At 39.0% G+C, this 18,895-nt stretch overlaps 1 protein-coding gene across 1 annotated transcript in view; it reads right to left on the bottom strand.

Moving 5' to 3' along the window:
• The window catches only part of ATP8B4 (ATPase phospholipid transporting 8B4 (putative)), a 191,173-nt gene that overhangs the window by 115,586 nt on the left and 56,692 nt on the right, over positions 1–18,895 (bottom strand). The window contains exon 7 of the mRNA XM_043554514.1: positions 10,777–10,849. Coding sequence (XP_043410449.1) covers positions 10,777–10,849 — 73 coding nt within the window. The remainder of the gene's footprint in view (positions 1–10,776; positions 10,850–18,895) is intronic.

The raw sequence follows: 18,895 nt of genomic DNA, 5'->3' as shown, positions 1-18,895 counted from the left end.
ACACCACCCCACAGTGAATCCCGCCCCTAGGAGAGGGGAAGAGAAGGCACACACCAGTCTGACTGTGGCCCCAGCGGTGGGCTGGGGGCAGACATCAGGTCTGACTGCGGCCCCGCCCACCAACTCCAGTTATACACCACAGCACAGGGGAAGTGCCCTGCAGGTCCTCACCACGCCAGGGACTATCCAAAATGACCAAGCGGAAGAATTCCCCTCAGAAGAATCTCCAGGAAATAACAACAGCTAATGAGCTGATCAAAAAGGACTTAAATAACATAACAGAAAGTGAATTTAGAATAATAGTCATAAAATTAATCGCTGGGCTTGAAAACAGTATACAGGACAGCAGAGAATCTCTTGCTACAGAGATCAAGGGACTAAGGAACAGTCACGAGGAGCTGAAAAACGCTTTAAACGAAATGCATAACAAAATGGAAACCACCACAGCTCGGCTTGAAGAGGCAGAGGAGAGAATAGGTGAACTAGAAGATAAAGTTATGGAAAAAGAGGAAGCTGAGAAAAAGAGAGATAAAAAAATCCAGGAGTATGAGGGGAAAATTAGAGAACTAAGTGATACACTAAAAAGAAATAATATACGCATAATTGGTATCCCAGAGGAGGAAGAGAGAGGGAAAGGTGCTGAAGGGGTACTTGAAGAAATCATAGCTGAGAACTTCCCTGAACTGGGGAAGGAAAAAGGCATTGAAATCCAAGAGGCACAGAGAACTCCCTTCAGACGTAACTTGAATCGATCTTCTGCACGACATATCATAGTGAAACTGGCAAAATACAAGGATAAGGAGAAAATTCTGAAAGCAGCAAGGGGTAAACGTGCCCTCACATATAAAGGGAGACCTATAAGACTCGTGACTGATCTCTCTTTTGAAACTTGGCAGGCCAGAAAGAATTGGCACGAGATTTTCAGGGTGCTAGACAGAAAAAATATGCAGCCAAGAATCCTTTATCCAGCAAGTCTGTCATTTAGAATAGAAGGAGAGATAAAGGTCTACCCAAACAAACAAAAACTGAAGGAATTTGTCACCACTAAACCAGCCCTACAAGAGATCCTAACGGGGACCCTGTGAGACAAAGTCCCAGAGACATCACTATAAGCATAAAACATACAGACATCACAATGACTCTAAACCCGTATCTTTCTATAATAACACTGAATGTAAATGGATTAAATGCGCCAACCAAAAGACATAGGGTATCAGAATGGATAAAAAAACAAGACCCATCTATTCGCTGTCTACAAGAGACTCATTTTACACCTGAGGACACCTTTAGATTGAGAGTGAGGGGATGGAGAACTATTTATCATGCGACTGGAAGCCAAAAGAAAGCTGGAGTAGCCATACTTATATCAGACAAACTAGACTTTAAATTAAAGGCTGTAACAAGAGATGAAGAAGGACATTATATAATAGTTACAGGGTCTATCCATCAGGAAGAGCTAACAATTATAAATGTCTATGCGCTGAATACCGGAGCCCCCAAATATATAAAACAATTACTCATAAACATAAGCAACCTTATAGATAAGAATGTGGTAATTGCAGGGGACTTTAATACACCACTTACAGAAATGGATAGATCATCTAGACACACGGCCAATAAAGAAACATGGGCCCTGAATGACACATTGGATCAGATGGACTTGACAGATATATTTAGATATATTTAGAACATGTGACTGAGGCACCACCATTTGGCAAGTGGATTCTCTCCTGAACAGTAACTCAACTTCCTAAAGGCTGTGACTGAGAATTAGAAAGCCCACAGGTTCTAAGCAAACACCTGCCCTGACTACCTCCTGGGAAGCTGGGACAACTACCTTCCTACCTTCAACCTTCCCCACTCTTCCTGTCCCTTCTGTTGTCATCTTTTTCTTTGATGACTTCTGAACCTTGCTCCTGCTTCCCTATTCCCTGATCTCTGCATGCCCTTCATTCATCCCTATTCTCCCTGCCCCACTGACTGAGCTTTGGTGTTCCTTTTTGCTCCCTTGAAGTTTTTAAATTCATTATAGTTGAGAAGGAAATGTGAAGGGGCAGGACCAAGAGGGGGCATGCAGAGAAATAAGTGGTCTGCCCACTCACAATCATGCAGCACTCCTATTTCCAGGTGTACTCAGTAAGAATTCTGAAAAGAAAAGGAGAAGAGAGATGCAATAACAGCCCTGTCAGTCCCTGGTCATCATGCTTTTGTCAGAGGTTCTGGGCCAGACGTGGAGGAACATAAGGGAGGTCTTAGAGCCCAACCAGCCCATGACTCTGAGTCCCAGACCAGGCCTCCTGAAGCTGACCCGTTCAGTATCTGCCAGGGTACCCAATTCTTAGTGGATCCAGAAACTTGTGTTTGAGTTGCAGGGGTTTGTAACACCAGTGTTCAGTGAGAGCTTACTCCCACAGAAATCCTGTAGTGTAGGTCTTATTGTTATTCCCACTTCACAGATGAGCAAAGTGAGGCCCAGAGAGGTTCAGTAACTTGTTTGAGGCCACAAGTGACACATGAATCTGGGCAATTTAAGGTTAGAATACTAAAATGAATAAAAACCTCTTTCCTTCAAGGATTTTATAGTTTAGTAAAGGCAGAATACAATACAGGTTCTAAAGGCCTTATTACCAAAGTGCTATGGGGGGAGTGCAAATGAGGTAGAGTACATCAGGTTGGTAGCCAACGAATGGCTTTATGGAAGATTCTGGATGGAATAACGGGAGGTCTCCCCAGGCAGAGACATGAGCAGGAGTTAAGAACAGAGAAAGAGGGGCGTCTGCGTGGCTCAGTCAGCTGAGCATCTGACTTCCACTCAGGTCATGATCTCCCGGTTTGTGAGTTCAAGCCCCATGTCAGGCTCTGTACTGACAGCCTGGAGCCTGAGGCCTGCTTCACATTCTGTGTCTCCTTCTCTCTCTACCCCTCCCCCACTCATATTCTGTCTCTCTCTCTCTCTCTCTCTCTCTCTCTCTCTCTCTCAAAAATAAATAGACATTAAAAAGAAAAAAAAAAACAACAACAAGGAAACGAAAGCACATTTATTGGAACTCACAAATGTGCCAGGAAAATAGTCGTTAATTCCTACCAAAAACATCTTCCTCAGATACCATTTGTACTTTCTTCTCTCGATTATTGGTGACTTTTCCCTCATGTCCTGCCAAGAGAAGTTCAACTATGTCCCCCAAGGATGAAGCAGTGTTTTCCAACACAATGCCCTTTCCTCCACCTTCTACATACAACAAAAAGCCCAAGCAATTGCTTCATAGAAACCTTAAACAAATACTTCAATCAGAGGAAATTTAAGAATCCACTGAACACCTTTGAGTTCTCACAAGCAACAACACTGTCCTCATAGATTGATTAGGCATAATTAATGTTTGCTGAATTGAAGAATTCAGAATAAAGCAAAATCTCAAGCAATGAGAACACCTAAAAGCTGTACAATTCTTTAAGAGTTTATAAAACACTCTCCACAATTCTGTCACTTTATTCTTTCAACAATCCTGTGAGAAGATAATATTGTTCCTGTTGTGTGAATAAGAAATCTGGGAAATTTATCTCTGGCCTCACAAGCAGTAGATGAACTAAATTAATTCATGTAACATCCATAGCCTTTACAAAGTCATGGTGAGAGCTTTGTCACTTCTAAAAGGCCCTAAGGGATTTAATGCCCTGCTCATGCCACACAGTTTAAAGGGCACAGCTAGAACTAGAATTTATAACTCTGTTCCCAGATGTATACTCTTTCCTCTGGGTGGCTACAAAATCACTGGACCAGGACAAACAGAAAGTGTTTTGTTTTGTTTTGTTGGTGTTTAAGAACCAAAACCACAATGGTTAAGAATAGTGGGATATTAACCCCATAACCTGATGAAAAGATAAATTTGTAGAATTAATTGGAATGTCCTATCTGAATCTCCCTATTAAGTCATTCTGGTACATGGAGCTCTTTATCTTCTTTACTATCTACAATATTATCTTTTACTTTTGTAGTCCCAAAATAAAAATCCAAAATGGCTCATGCAGTAGGAGTATACTTATAGGAAAATAGGTTTGATACAGACAAGAATCAGGATGGAGTTGTAAAAATGAAAATGTGTAAGATTGTAGGTGATATTTTTATTTAAAGTTTAAATTTCAGATCAAACAAATGCATGTTGAGTGTCTACTAACATGTATTAGATACATCTAAAACATGTTTTTAATAATTAACTATTTGAGAAGAATAAGAAAAGGATGGAAGAAAGGAGAAAAGGAGAATAATAATGATCATAGCTTTTACTTACTTTACTAATTTTTACTTTCTTTAGTCAAAAAAAAATCCTTACCTTGTATATTTCACCCCTCCCCCCCACAAATGAATAATTGCTTATAAACAGAACACTGACCATGTATTTTTTTCTAATGTAGAAAATGGCATGCTACCTCTCTATACTTTAGCAAGAAGCTTCTTTTTCAGTGCAGCTTACACAAATGTTTTAAAAAATCTTCCTCTGGAAATATTCAACTTTCTACTGTCTCACATATTTTTAAAAGTGAAAGAGGGCTTCTTTACAACAATTAGTGTGAAGCAAGTAATTCTGACTTGAAGCTATAAAATTTTAAATAACCAAGAGGGCAATGAGATCACCACATGGCCTCTCTGGAAGGGACTAAGGTGCTGCAAAAAATGATACGAGATGCCCTGATGGGTGAGAGAGCCAAAGCCCACCCTTGGTCAGTACTGGAGTTGAGGTCAGATTCATCTTTCTAGTTCTTTAATTTCTAAAGGTGATATTTCCAATTCAGGTAGCAGACGAATGCCTTTGTTTTAAAACAAAACCTTTACTGTTGTAAACACCTAAAAAATGAATGCCCTTCTTCTGGGGGGATGGGGACAGTAGAGGAAGAGAGGACACTCGTTCAAATGTTCAAATATGGTCATGTCCAGTAAGGGGTTTATTTCTACCACCAGGTAGGAAAATGAAAACAAAACGAGGTTACTGCTGTCAAGTAAAGGAGGAAGGTGTGCCTGGCTCCCAGGGTCCAAGTTCCGGCACTAATAAAGACCTTTGCAGTGTGTTTGTCTGACCATTTACTTGGTTCTTCTCATGCAAGCCAATCTCATTGCAGTAAGTGAATCACACTCTACATTTTCCCCTCCTGGTCCCAAAATTAAACTAGGAGCTCTGGAAGTTCAGCCCAAACATGTTTTAAAATTTCTTTTTAAGTGAGTAGTGAGGGTTCCTTGTCTGGAAAACAAAGGTAACTTCTGAATATGCCAGCTAATTAGCCATCACAGGCAAGCTCCTTTCCTTGCTTAAAATAGAATAAGCTGACATAAATTAATTTAGAATTCTAAGTATGAACAACTAGAGGTTATGCATCAGAATTAGGTACAACATTCTGTGGTCACTTCACTTCCAGCACCCAAGCCTGAAGACCCTAACTTAGGAAACCCAGGTTCAAGGCAGTTGGGATAACTTTTAATGGGGTAAGGAGCCAGCATATGGTAGTAATTAGGAGTGGAGTTAAAATCCAGATGGCCTGTGTTTAACTCCTAGCTCTCCTATTGGCAAGCTATTTGATGGCACTGTTTTCTCATCTGTAAAATGGGAACAATAATAGAACAACCTGCCTTCCTTGAGCTAATGTAAAGATTAAATGAGCTAATCCTCAGGGAGCAGGAGGTATATTCATACTTCTAAATTATTATAGCAGTTCACCCATAAAAAACATTGGCCCTTAGAAAAAGTTTTGTAGATGCCAAGTAGCTAGACAGACATAGAAAAATTCTGAAACAAAGTGAGATAATCAAGAGACACTACAGAGTTTTGGCATTTGAAGAACTCCTTTCTTCACTTATCCAAAGATTAAACCAATAGAACTATAATTATAGGAATCAGACCAAGACCAATGGAGATAAACACATCATCCTTGTTATTAATAAAGCTGCTGGAGACCAGGCTATAGGTCTGTGGGCCAAATGGGCTTGCTAATACTTGATCCCTGTTAGGTTCACCTAGCTGTAGATAAAGGGAGCTCTAAACTACCTGGACCTTCCAAGCACCTCCACCACAAGGATTTGCTTTTATAAAATTGTTGGAATGAAAGAGCAGGGCTGAATGTACTGTGAACACAGGCAGAGCCCAAAGAGAAGGGGAAGGAAGGAGGCTCTGGGTCATGGGCACCACTCCCTGCCCCCAAACCCAGCAATCACAGAAGTCACTCCTGGGAGAGGGATGTGGGCAAGGTAGTACAAAAAGCTGAAAAGATTATTTTGGTGCTGCCCCTCCAAGTGAAAATGTAAAGAACTGGATGTACAGAAGAGTGGAGAATAAGCATTCCCATCCCATCATGTAGCCACAATAAAAAGGCCACATCTGTGCCATCCAATCAAACAGCCCCAAGTCACATATAGCTATCTAAATCTAAATGTTTTTAAAAATCAAAAATAAAATTTAATAAAATTTTAGGGGCACCTGGGTGGCTCAGTTGGATGGGCGTCCAACTTTGGCTCAGGTCATGATCTCATGGTCCACAAGTTCGAGCCCGGAGCCTGCTTCAGATTCTGCGTCTCTCTCTCTCTCTCCCTGACCCTCCCCCACTCAAGTTCTCTCAAACAAACATTTAAAAAAAATTTTTAATTGAAATTAAATAAAATTTTAAATTCAGTTCCTCAGTTGCACTAGTCACATTTTATGCACTCAGTGTCCACATGGGGCTGTTGGCTGTCACACTGGACAGCACAAATATACATTTCCGTCACTGCAGAAAGTTCTTTTTTTTTTTTAAGTTTATTTATTTTGAGACAGAGAGAGAGGGAGAGAGAGAGGGAGTGGGGGAGGGGAGAGAGAGGGAAAATCCCAAGTAGGCTCTGCATTGTCAGCACAGAGCCTGCTGAGGGGCTGAAACCCACAAACTTCAAGATCATGACCTGAGCTGAAATCAAGACTCAGATGCTTAACCAACGGAGCCACCCAGGCACCTCTTACTGCAGGAAGTTCTACTGGACAGTGCTGGGACACATGGATCACTGACTTCATGGAAATTTGTCTAAATGTGTGATTCATTTTAAACCAACGCTAATGAAACACCTATTGAACTGGCCTTCTTTCACCTGATGTGTGCACTTACACTTACCTTCCATGCATCATTCCATAGACAGTTTTGCAAAAGCAAAGCAAGCACATGTACCATAACATAGAAAATATAACTAAATGAAGAATAAAGATGAGGGGAAATACAAATTAGAATATCAAGGCCAGAGGGAAAATTGGAGCACAGATAAGTTACCCAGGAGGTCCTATAGAGTTAGGAGATTTGGGACATATGTTTGATTTCTGCCTTTCTTGGATTCACCCCAAAGAATGTGATAAATGAACACACTAGAATATAGATTAGTGAACAAGTGATTTCAGTCTAATATTTATCCTTGTTAGAGCACATACAGGGGGCTCTTTAAATACACTGTTTTTATGAATACATGAAGTGGGAATATGTCTAGCATTGCCACTGAAATATTCAATTGTAAATAAAATAATAGTTACATGTGTGGCACACTTTAATTTTTTCTAATTCCATTATAATCTAGTGCCATTCCTGGGACAAAGTAGTTGCCAGACATTTTTTTGAATGCACACATCTTAGAATTCCACATATGCCAGTGTTTTTAAAAAGTGAAGGTTAACCATCTAGTTGCACCAAAACTTTTTCACTGTAATCATTTTAATTGAATGCAGAACTAAATTAAATTACATGAAGACTTTTCTTCTTAAGCAAAGAATCCTGAATATATGTGACCTTTTCTTAGAGCACACAGATGTATATTAGTATCCCATTGAGCCAGAACACTCTGAATTTCCAAAGTTTATATCCATTTTCCCCTCTGGCTTCTCTCTTACAAAACACTGACATTTATTCATTCAGCCATCACTTGCTGTCTGCCCACCATGACCCAACATGGCACTAGGTGTGAGAGACCAGCCAGATCAATGTGCTCTTTGCCTTCAAGAATCCTGTAGTCATCTCAGTTCAGATAGAGAATTAGCACACAGGACTGGAAGGGATCTTTGGGATGATATAGTGGTCTGGCACCTTGATTGACACATGAAGAAACCATAGGCAGAGAAGATATAGTGCTGTCACTGAAGGAATGGAGCAGACTCAGTTCTAACCCAATTCACTTCACTGCCCTTACACTACACAGGTATCCTCAACTTTTTGAAAGTTTTCATTACACCACTTCATGAAAGAACTATATCAGTACTTGTTTTCACTAACCAAAAGAAATATTAAAAGGATTTTTACCTTTATGAAAAGAAGGAAAAGCATAAGTAGCATACAAGTTTGTAGTGAACGCTTACAGAAGTACTGTGCACCTGAGAGCAAGAGAGTCCCCACCAAGCTCCTTCTCCCAGAACTATCCTCAGCATCTCAGTGTCTAGCCTCCAAAACTTTGAACTGTCTGTGAGCATTTGTGCTTTATCTTGACTTATTTTGTGCATCATTAGCAAGATGTGTCCTAAGGTATCAGAAAGGCCTAAGAGAGATTATTTTGGGGGCCTGGGAATACTCAAAAAAGTTTTCCATATGAATTAAGGGTAAGAGTCTTTGATTTGTGCTATATTGGCTTATTGAAGGTTTCACAGGACCGCTCTACTTTCAGATAACAAGAGATACCTGTATCTGTCTGCATCCTTCCTACAGGTTAGAACCAGCAGATGCCACTCCCTAGTGTATTGCTGCTAATCTTTAATGAGCTGGAAAATAAGCTGGATAAGCTAATTTGAGTTGCGTCTAATCTAACAACATGGGGCTAGGGGTGCCAACCCCCATTCAGTCAAAAATCCATGCAGTGTAACTTTTGACTCCCAAAAAACTTAACTACTAATACCCTATCAACCAGAAGCCTTAAGGATAACATTAACAGTCAATTAATACATATTTTGGTAGTTATATGTATTATACACTATATGCTTACCATAAAGTAAGCTAGAGAAAAGAAAATGCTAAGAAAATCATGAGAGAAAATACATTTGTAGTACTGTATAGTGTATATATATATATAGGGAAAAATATAAATATAGTGCATATATATATGTATGTGTGTGTGTGTATATATACATATATATATGTGTGTGTGTGTGTATATATATATATATATATATATATATATATATATATATACAGAAAAAACCTACCAGTAAGGGCAGGGACAGGGGGGTGACCCACGCAGTTCAAACCCATGTTGATCAAGTGTCAATTGTAAACTGTGAGAACCTGGCATAACGTCCTACGTATAAGGAGCCTAGGCCCACAGTATGTGGACTTTGAAACCTCTCTTTTGGCTGTGCCAACCCCTTTGTACTTATTTTTGGTTCTCGGCTATTTTCCAAAGAATCGATGTTGTCAGGGACATAAACACTTCTCCATTTAGCGGGTGAGCTCTTTGGTAAATGGTCTGACCACTGAGTAGTCTTCTTAACATAGGCTGTTCCAGAGGATCAGTATACGCAGACAGTGCATTAATGAAAGAAGACTATTTCTGAAAGTGAATCTTTAGGAGTCTCAACTGAGTTATTCTTATTTTAACATTTATTTTTGAGGGGTGGGGGTGAGAAAGGGAGTGGCAGAGAGAGAGAGAGGGACAGAGGATTCTAAGGGGCTCTGTGCTGACAGCAGACAGCCTGATGCAGGGCTCAAACTCAGGAAAGGCGAGATCATGACCTGTGCTGGAGTTTGATGTTCAACCGACTGAGCCACCCAAGTGCCCCACAACTGAGTTATTCTTGTAAAGAGATCTTGGGGTCACTCCTTTTTCCTATGGGAAAATACCTCAGATTTAATGAAGGACACAACTTGATACATAAAACTGTACTGAACACAAATTTTCATAACTAATATGTATTTGACATAAAGACTACAATAACTTGAACTTTCAATCTCTCATCTGATTAGTTTTCTTGCCCTTCATTTAATGTGAGCTACAGTTCATCACATATATTTTAGTCATTGAAGTGACCCCTTGAATTTTATCAAGGAAATTGTAACATAGGAAGCTTGAGAATATAAATTATAGTACATTTGATAGGCAAAGCAAAATGTCATAAATAGCATTTTATTAGTTCAGACCAATAGAAATTTTTTATTGTGATTATTCAGGAAGAAGCATACATTTTTTGTCCTCTGGTTATCTTCTTCAACTATATTGCAAATTAACAGTAATAATCCTATTATTAAGGGATAGTATTCAAAATATGTGAGAAATAACTGTTCTTAAAGTACTGGAGCATTTTAAAATCTTTTATATGAAATGATAGCTTCATTTAAGATCTTCTATGTCTATTGATTGAAAATATCACAAAGGAGGGGGTCTGGGTGGCTCAGTTGGTTAAGCATATGACTCTTGATTTTGGCTCAGGTCATGATCTCAGAGTTCCTAGGATCAAGCCCTGTGTTGGGCTCCACGTTGGGCATAGAGCCTGCTTAAGATTCCCTCTCTCCCTTACCCTCTCCCTCTGCCACTCCCCTCCTCTCTCTCTCTCTCTCTCTCAAAAAAAGAAAAAAGATCACAAAGGAAATAGACAAAGAGATAATCACTCAGGCTATCAAAGTAATTAATTAATATGTCTTTTTCAACATTTTATAATTGAGACTTTTTAGTAATACGTTCTGGTATTCTTTTCTTAACTATTATTAATTAGTACAGATTTACCAAATTTTCAAATGTAAATACTTCAGTACATATGCTATTTTAACCTGAGATACATTCTTTAAATTGTACTAAATACTCACAGCAACAAACTGGTTATTTTCTAATTTAACGATGTCTCCCACTTTGACATTCATCCATTTTTCATTCTGCAGTCTAAGAACAAAAACAAAATAAATTTTTTAATTAACAAAGAAGAATCAAGGAAATGTATTTACAATAAAACATCATATAACAGAAGACTTTTCTACAATGCAAAATTCAAAGGACCTTATATAACTAAGTCTTTTAAATGAGTGATGTGGGAACTAAAGCCCAGAGAGGTCAAGTGATTTGCTCAAGGATACCCAGTGAGTTGGGGGTATCCCTAGGATTAAACCCAAGATGCCTAACCCTTGGCTGTGTGCTCCATGGTGTCACCACCCCATGGTGCCAGCTTTGTATACCAGCTATTAACTCTTGCTTGCATTTCCTTGGCCAAAACATCGGCTGGTTGGGCTGGGGGCAGGGGTGAAGAGCGGGTAGCAATAAATTTAGTCATTAGCATTCTTCTCAGACTCTACATTAATAAATATAGAAATAAAACATCACTGCCATTGTCTCAGAATTCTGTTTAACTGGAGGCAAAAGAAAGTGGTCCAAGGCAATAGCTACAATGCAAGTAAGAGGAAAAGAATAAAAATTTTGGAAAGGGCATGAACAACAATGGGGGATCAAAGCAGCCTTGTGAGACTGAATGAGAAAGAACACCTACCCATCATCCATAAGCCTGTGGCTGAAGAACAGGCTTGGTGGCACTTTCATAGCCAGGAGCAATAGCTCATAATTGAGAACCACCTAGCCAAGAGGCTGCACTGCTTTCTTTTAGGCTTATGTATATAATGGAGCCCCTAGTCTACCCTTCACCACGTTCAAAAGGACTTATGATAAAAAGCTATTGAATCTAGTTGGTTTGGCCCCTTGTGACACATTAGGAAGACAGGCCATCTGGAAACAGAACACCTGTGGCAGTATACCATGATGCTAATCACTCCATCTGAAATTCTCTGAAACATAAACCAGCTTTGTTTTCCAAGTTGAAAGCCTTCTCCACACTTCTTTCCCAGCAATCCCCTTTTAAGAGAGAAGGCTGGCATGAGAAGGGCAGGTTCCCCAACAAGTTAAGGTGGGCAGGTTAATTTCATTGTGTGGTATTTTACAAAACAACCTAATTTACTTGTTTTATACGCTGGAAAACAGTTTTAAATATTTATACAACTGTGAAATATGCCTCACACTATCAACCCTGCTGGGTCATTTGGCTTAAACACTCAAAGAATTTTTCTTTAATACAGATCCAAGTACATGTTGTTCTGGAAAGTTTTCAATTGGAGCATTTTCATCTCTAGCCAGAATTCAATCGTTTTTCCAATACCATACTTTTCTGCACTTTATCTACTTCAAGAACAATGGAGAACACATGAAGTCCTTCTAAATCTCATTTTGTTTATTTTTACAGGTATGGATTATGTGCTGATTTATTTCTCCTGGATACTACCTCCTTTGGAGCATGAGTGGCATTTCTCAGGGGACAGTATCTCAGATAAAAGCTTATGTGAATGGACTGAGATGGAGACCACGTCTTTATTTATGGAAAATGCACTGCTACTGAATTGCCCTGAAGTGTCTACTGAAAGTGCATCTGCTTTGAGGGGAAGCTCAGATGATATGAAGTTTCATTTCCAAACTCTTATTCCTCCATCCTATCTACTAAATCTCTAGGAAGGACTGTACCCTAACTCTTCCACCCAAATAGATAATCAACCAAAGTAAAAAGGGAGCTCTATGGGATACCTTACACATTTCAAAATGCACCTTTGATAGTTACGTATGAACAGATAGATAGCAAAAGCCACTATTTGGGAGAACAAACCAAAACCTGAGTTTTGGGGGGTTTTTTTGAATTCTAACTTGCTTTTCTCAAGTTCAGTATCTTATTACATTTAGTTCTTATATTTATAGAAGTATCTTATATTTAGGTATTAAATATTACAGTATCTTACATTTATTTAGTTCTCTCTATAGAACTAAAGCAATTGGAAAGAAATTATTATAAGTGTGGTGTTATCTATGGGAATTACTTGAATTAACTGCGACACTTGGAAAAATACTAGAACAAAATCTCTTTAAGAAAAAAATTTGCAGAGGCACCTGGGTGGCTCAGTTGACTGAGCATCTGACTTTGTCTCAGGCCATGATCTCACTGTCCGTGAGTTCGAGCCCCGCGTCGGGCTCTGGGCTGATGGCTCAGAGCCTGGAGCCTGTTTCCGATTCTGTGTCTCCCTCTCTCTCTGCCCCTCCCCCATTCATGCTCTGTCTCTCTCTGTCCCAAAAATAAATAAACGTTGAAAAAAAAATTTTTTTTAAAAAATAAAAAAAAGTAAATGTTAAAAAAATTTTATTAAAAAGTTAAAAAACAAATTTGCAGAACCCCAGAGTATGCAAAGAATCACTGATACGATAAACATGAAACTTTATCAAAACCATATGGAGAAAGATAAAGCAGAGCAAAATATCTTCCCTCATGCCAGGTGCTCATGCCTTTCCCCCCTCACACGTACCTGCACCCCTACCTATATTTTAACCTCTACTTTCTCACATACTAAATAGTTCCAAAAGTAGAAAAACACTCAGATTATTTACTAATATCTTGCTAAGATCTGACTATTAATCTACCAATGTCATCTGACAGGCAAAGAAAGCAGAAAAAACCTGAATACCACATATGAACCCAGGATCCTTTATCTCACCCAAGTCCTCTTTTTCTCTCTTGCCACCTGTGTGCCCTGCGTGCCCTGTGCCCAAAACATGTATCTATCAGTCTCTCTGAGCTCCTCTTCCCAGAAGTCCCCTTTGTTATTCCAGATATCTTCCAACACCTGCTCTACCTTGACCACCTACCTTTCTCTACTTTCCCCAATGGAAAGTTCTCCCCTAAAAAGGAGCATTCCAAATATTTTGCTTCCAAAGTCTATATTTAACAGTATTTGAGACCTTAAAAACTTTCTGGTATGTATATGTGCAAATTCCACAGGACACAGTATCATTTCTGCAGGCCATGGGCTATAGGAAACCTTCACCAGGCAAAAATGCAGGTTGGCACAAAATTTTTCTGAACTTGAAGCAAAATATTGTTGGCAAGGTACATAATCATGGGGGAAATTTCCTTGAAAGAAATATTATCCCAAACTAATTAGCAACCTGGCAAGAAACAGCAAGCAGTATCCGATGCTTATTTCATCAATAACCCCAACAACAAACACAGACCTATGTGTCAGATTTGTGGACAGCACCCTGCCAAGAAGACAGCATAATCCTTCCCAAGTGAGCTTATGACAGAAAGCCATCTTATGACTTAAAACAGTTAACAGAAAGTAAGTGAAGAATAAAAGGAAGAAGAAGAAAATGGATTGTTTTAGGGAGGAGAAGTAATACTCTGCAGATCCAATTAGAGTTTTGTGAGAAAAGGGCATGGGATATTAGTAAACAACAGGCTATGTGTGGTATCTTGGTTAAACCCTTTATTTGAATGTATATGTCGAAAAATCTGGTAAGTGTATAGTACAATCAAGGAGGGAGGGGTTTAATATTATTTTTAATATTATTTCCTATTCTATCTTGGCAGATAATTATAACTACAATTAACTAGGATATCAGAGATATGTTTCAGTGAGCACTCAGGGTCTTAGCTATCCAAACTTACTGAAACTTACAGTATCCAAACTTACTGACCAAGTATAAACTGATAAAGACCTGAAAATAAATTTAAATCATCTATATGTTAAATCCCACCATTTTTCTTGTCCTACCTACTACAACCACCACTGATAACACATCAAAGACATACCAACAAGACCAGAGGGGCAGACCGGAAGATTTAATTTAAAGCTCATCTTCAAAATATTTCTAAACTTCTTCTAAGATGTTAGCTTGTATAGTGATTGCATTTCGTCATCATCCTGAAACAATGAAAACAGACACTCCCCTGGCTCTCCATGTGTGGTGCAGCTGTTCTGGGCCTCGCGTTTGGAGCAAGCTTGAATCACAGCTCTGTGAGGGGGACACAGGATGGCCTCATGGGCTGCAAGGAAGATATCTGGGTCCACAGACTTGGCTATTACCTTTGTCAGGGAAAGCCCTTCTGCTCTCATAAAGGAATTAAAATATATGAATATTCTGAGAGCAAGTTAATTCATTTAATTGCACTGAATCCAGAAATTCCAAGATTTTTAAATAAGCTTCCATCTTCCATATCATTACATAATTATCTCACATTTTGAAATGACATAATCTAATTAATGCATCTTTGAATCAGGCTTTTGTAAAATAGATGTGGTAATGGTATAGACTTTACCTTAGTAAACTCACAAGATGATTGCTAAATATAAGCCAAAATTAAAGAAAAAAATTCATAAAATTTCAATTCCAAAGTCACCATAAAACATATGAAGTTAAACTGCCACTGAATGGCAACTAGAATTACTTTGAGGAAGGAATTTTTTTTAAATACACCCACTAACTATATACCTATTCTCAGAACATCAGATAATCTGAGCTCTGAGAAAAGATAGTGAGAGATAGCAACTGTATTTAGTAATTATTAATAAACTGTTCTGAATCTGCTTCCTCCTAATGTGACATACAGAGCTACTAGCTAGGCTATGCTGAGAAACTTCTTGAGAAAACACAATTCCAAGAGTGAGATAGTACCTACCATGTTCCCTGTTGTTGAACTATTGACTCTAGAGGCTAGAAATCAAGCATTTGCTTTGAGCAGAACATCTTAAGCTGACTGCTGAAGCTTAAGGGACATAAGGAGATCTTCAACAGGCTCCTCAATGTTCCTGTCATCTTTTCCATACTTTAATATTTCTGATTGCCCATTAGAGCCCGAAAAGAGAATTTCCTCAAAGCTATGAAAGACATGTTGGGGTACCAGAGAGATAAGATAATTAAGAAGGTCAATATAATTGACCTCCCCTAATTAAGCAGTCAATCCACATCAATGATTTTGGTTCCTTCTTTAACCTCAAGCCCACATCAGACCTGTAACACACAAAAACATTCTTCTACCCACACAGACCTTGCTTTATTCACCAGTGTATCCTCAGGACCCAGCATAATGCCTAACTCACAGCAGGAACTCGAGAAATATTTGTTGACTGAGATACCTGGGGGGCTGAGTCGGTTCAACTTTTGATTTCAACTCAAGTCATGATCTCACAGTTGGTAAGATTGAGCCCTGCTTGGGTCTCTGCACTGACAGTAAAGACCCTGCTTAGGATTCTCTCTCTGCCCCTCTCTCTGCCCTTCCCCCACTCATGCACACATGCGCACATGCACAATCCAACCAGGACTGGAAACTGAGTCTATCTAACTACAAAGCCCATGTTCCTAATATATCTATATTTATTATTCTTTTTTTACTTCATTTTCAATGATTACTACATCTTGCCTATTTAGAAAGAGGATGGACCCTCAAGAGCTGAAGGGATTTAATCAAGAGCAATAGTATATACCACTGTGTATAAAAACAGCTGATCCCAAAATAGCTTGCGGACATGGGCCCCTGACATAATTTTCTCTCTCTTCTCAAGACAAATAAACATTTAAAAAATACAACATTTGCTGAATGATAGCATTTCCCCAAATGTCTAATAAGAATTATAGCAACCAGTATTTATTTAGTGCTTACTATATTCCAAGGACTGTGCTGATGCCTTCATATACAAGGTTTCCAAATAAAAATAAATGACACCCAACTAAATTTGAATTTCAGATAAACAAGTAATTTTTTCATATAAGTATACCTCCTACAATATTTGGAACATATGTATACTAAAGTATTATCATTGTTTATCTGAACTTCAAATTTAACTGGACATCCTGTATTTTAATGTGTTACATCTGGAAACACTCCTTGTATATCTTCTTCCCTCATTTAATCCTGACAACAACCCTAAGAGATAGGTACTATTGCTACTCCCATTTTATAGAATACAAAACTGAGGTTCAGAGAAATAGAGACATTTGCCTTATTTTGTAACATCAAAAATTGTAATGCCCACACACTTAGAAGTAGGCATTTCACTTTAAGCAACTGATCATACAAGTGTTCAAAGATGGATGTACAATGATGTTTATTGCAGTATTATGTTATAAACTATCAATGCCCATCAATAAGGATTAGACAGATGTGCCACGGTACATGTATTTAATTATGGCCCATCTACTCAATGGAAGGAATACAATTCAGCCACTGAGAAGATAGGTTGCATGCGTAATATAAAATATCCTCTAAGTTACATTATTAGGTTAAAAATAAGCACGTTCAGGTCACTACATATGCATGGTAAGATTCTAACTGGTTCGAAGCAAGGATATACCTACATAACCTCTATTCTTAAATACATGGAAAATTTCTTAAAAGAAATGCAAGAAATCATTCAGTGATTGCCACTAGAGAAAGAAAATGAAGAGGAAAATTGGAATGGAAGGGAGACTTCACTTTATGGTATACTTTTGTGTACAATTTCAATTTTTGTCATTACATAGATTGGTATTTTAAAGGTCAATTGGGGAGGAAAAAATTATAAGAAAACTCTTCCAAGGCCACATGTAAGTGGCAGAGCCAGAACTGGAACCCGAGTCTATCTAACTACAAAGCCCATGTTCCTAATATATCTATATTTATTATTCTTTTTTACCTCATTTTCAATGATTACTACATCTTGCCTATTTAGAAAGAGGATGGACCCTAAAGAGCAGAAGAGAGTTGATCAAGAACAATAGTACAGGGGTGCCTGGGTGGCTCAGTCGGTTGAGTGTCCCACTTAGGCTCAGGTCATGATCTCATGGCTCGTGGGTTCGAGCCCCGCGTCAGGCTCTGTGCTGATAGCTCATGGCCTGGAGCCTGCTTCAGATTCTGTGTCTCCCTCTCTCTCTCTGCTCTTCCCCTGCTCACACTGCTGTCAGAGCCACAGGAGAGTAAGACATAAAGCTTGGCCCTGATCCTATAACAGACTGGTGAACAGGATCTCATTACATTGAGAAGAAGCCTAATATTTGTATCTTTGGAATCTATTTATTTTGAAAAATGCAGATGTTTCCCTTCTTTTCCTCCCTTCTTATTCACACAGTGCTTATGCTGAGGCAGAGCCACACAGGGAGGTCTGAGATCAGCTGCTGAAGAGGCTTGCATACCAATTTGCCCAGGGGGAAGGGTGGGAGGAAGGAGAGATGATAAAAGATATAGTCCTTCAACATGGATAAATCAGTTCAGTGATTTGCTGAGAAAAAGTAATCAATTTTATAGATGTCCTGCCTAATTTATATAAATTTTTGCAGCTTCTATTGTGCATTATGTAGATGCAGAAACAGACACACAATTTAGCCTTCCTATTCTCAAAAGAAAATAATCAATTCACTAAGTTTCACCTGAACAATAAGCCTACTGAGAGTTGTACGAAAGTGTATTCTCTTTGATCATTTCCCTAAACTGAAACTTGACCTGAATCAGCCTCCTAAGATCCTGTCTTCTGTAAATTCTTAGTAGGATTCTATTAACAGATGCCTAAGAGATGATGAGACCACAAGAAAGTCAGAAGAAAACCGTTTCCAGGAAGATGATTACAATCTTCTCTCACATATGAATGCTGAAGGAAATGCCTTAGATTGGCCATGGAGAAAACAGAGCTGTTTAGGTCTAGTCTGATTTCTGGGCAGCAGCTTCAGAAGGAAATCTGTGTGCAAGAAGTTTATAGTTAAGTTCTCTTGGCACTGACACGTGGGAGAGAGTGAGGGAGACAGTTGGGCAGAGGGAGGAGTTGGACTATTGATACAGTCACAACAAAGGTTTAGCCAACTTCATGGGGAGCTCTGGAGCTTCAGAGCTGGATCAAGGGGGCCAGACCATTATACCTTGGCATTGTTCATTCAATGGATGAAGTGTGACTTCAGCAAGAAGGGGTGACCTTGAACAAAACAGTTCTCCTCAGCCAATGGCAATTCCCAGAGGGGCCTGACAGTTGAGAGTTGTATGTAGTCAGCACTCCTGAGAGCTGGGGAAATGTGCTCTGCAGTCTGGAAGGGGGCTATGGGTGGCACAGCAGAGCAACCCCTACAAACTGAGAGCCCACTTCCCAATTTTACTATTGACATGCT

The sequence above is a fragment of the Prionailurus bengalensis genome, chromosome B3 (assembly GCF_016509475.1).
Source record: "Prionailurus bengalensis isolate Pbe53 chromosome B3, Fcat_Pben_1.1_paternal_pri, whole genome shotgun sequence".
Taxonomy (NCBI): domain Eukaryota; kingdom Metazoa; phylum Chordata; class Mammalia; order Carnivora; family Felidae; genus Prionailurus; species Prionailurus bengalensis.
This window is presented reverse-complemented; position numbering and strand designations above follow the sequence as displayed.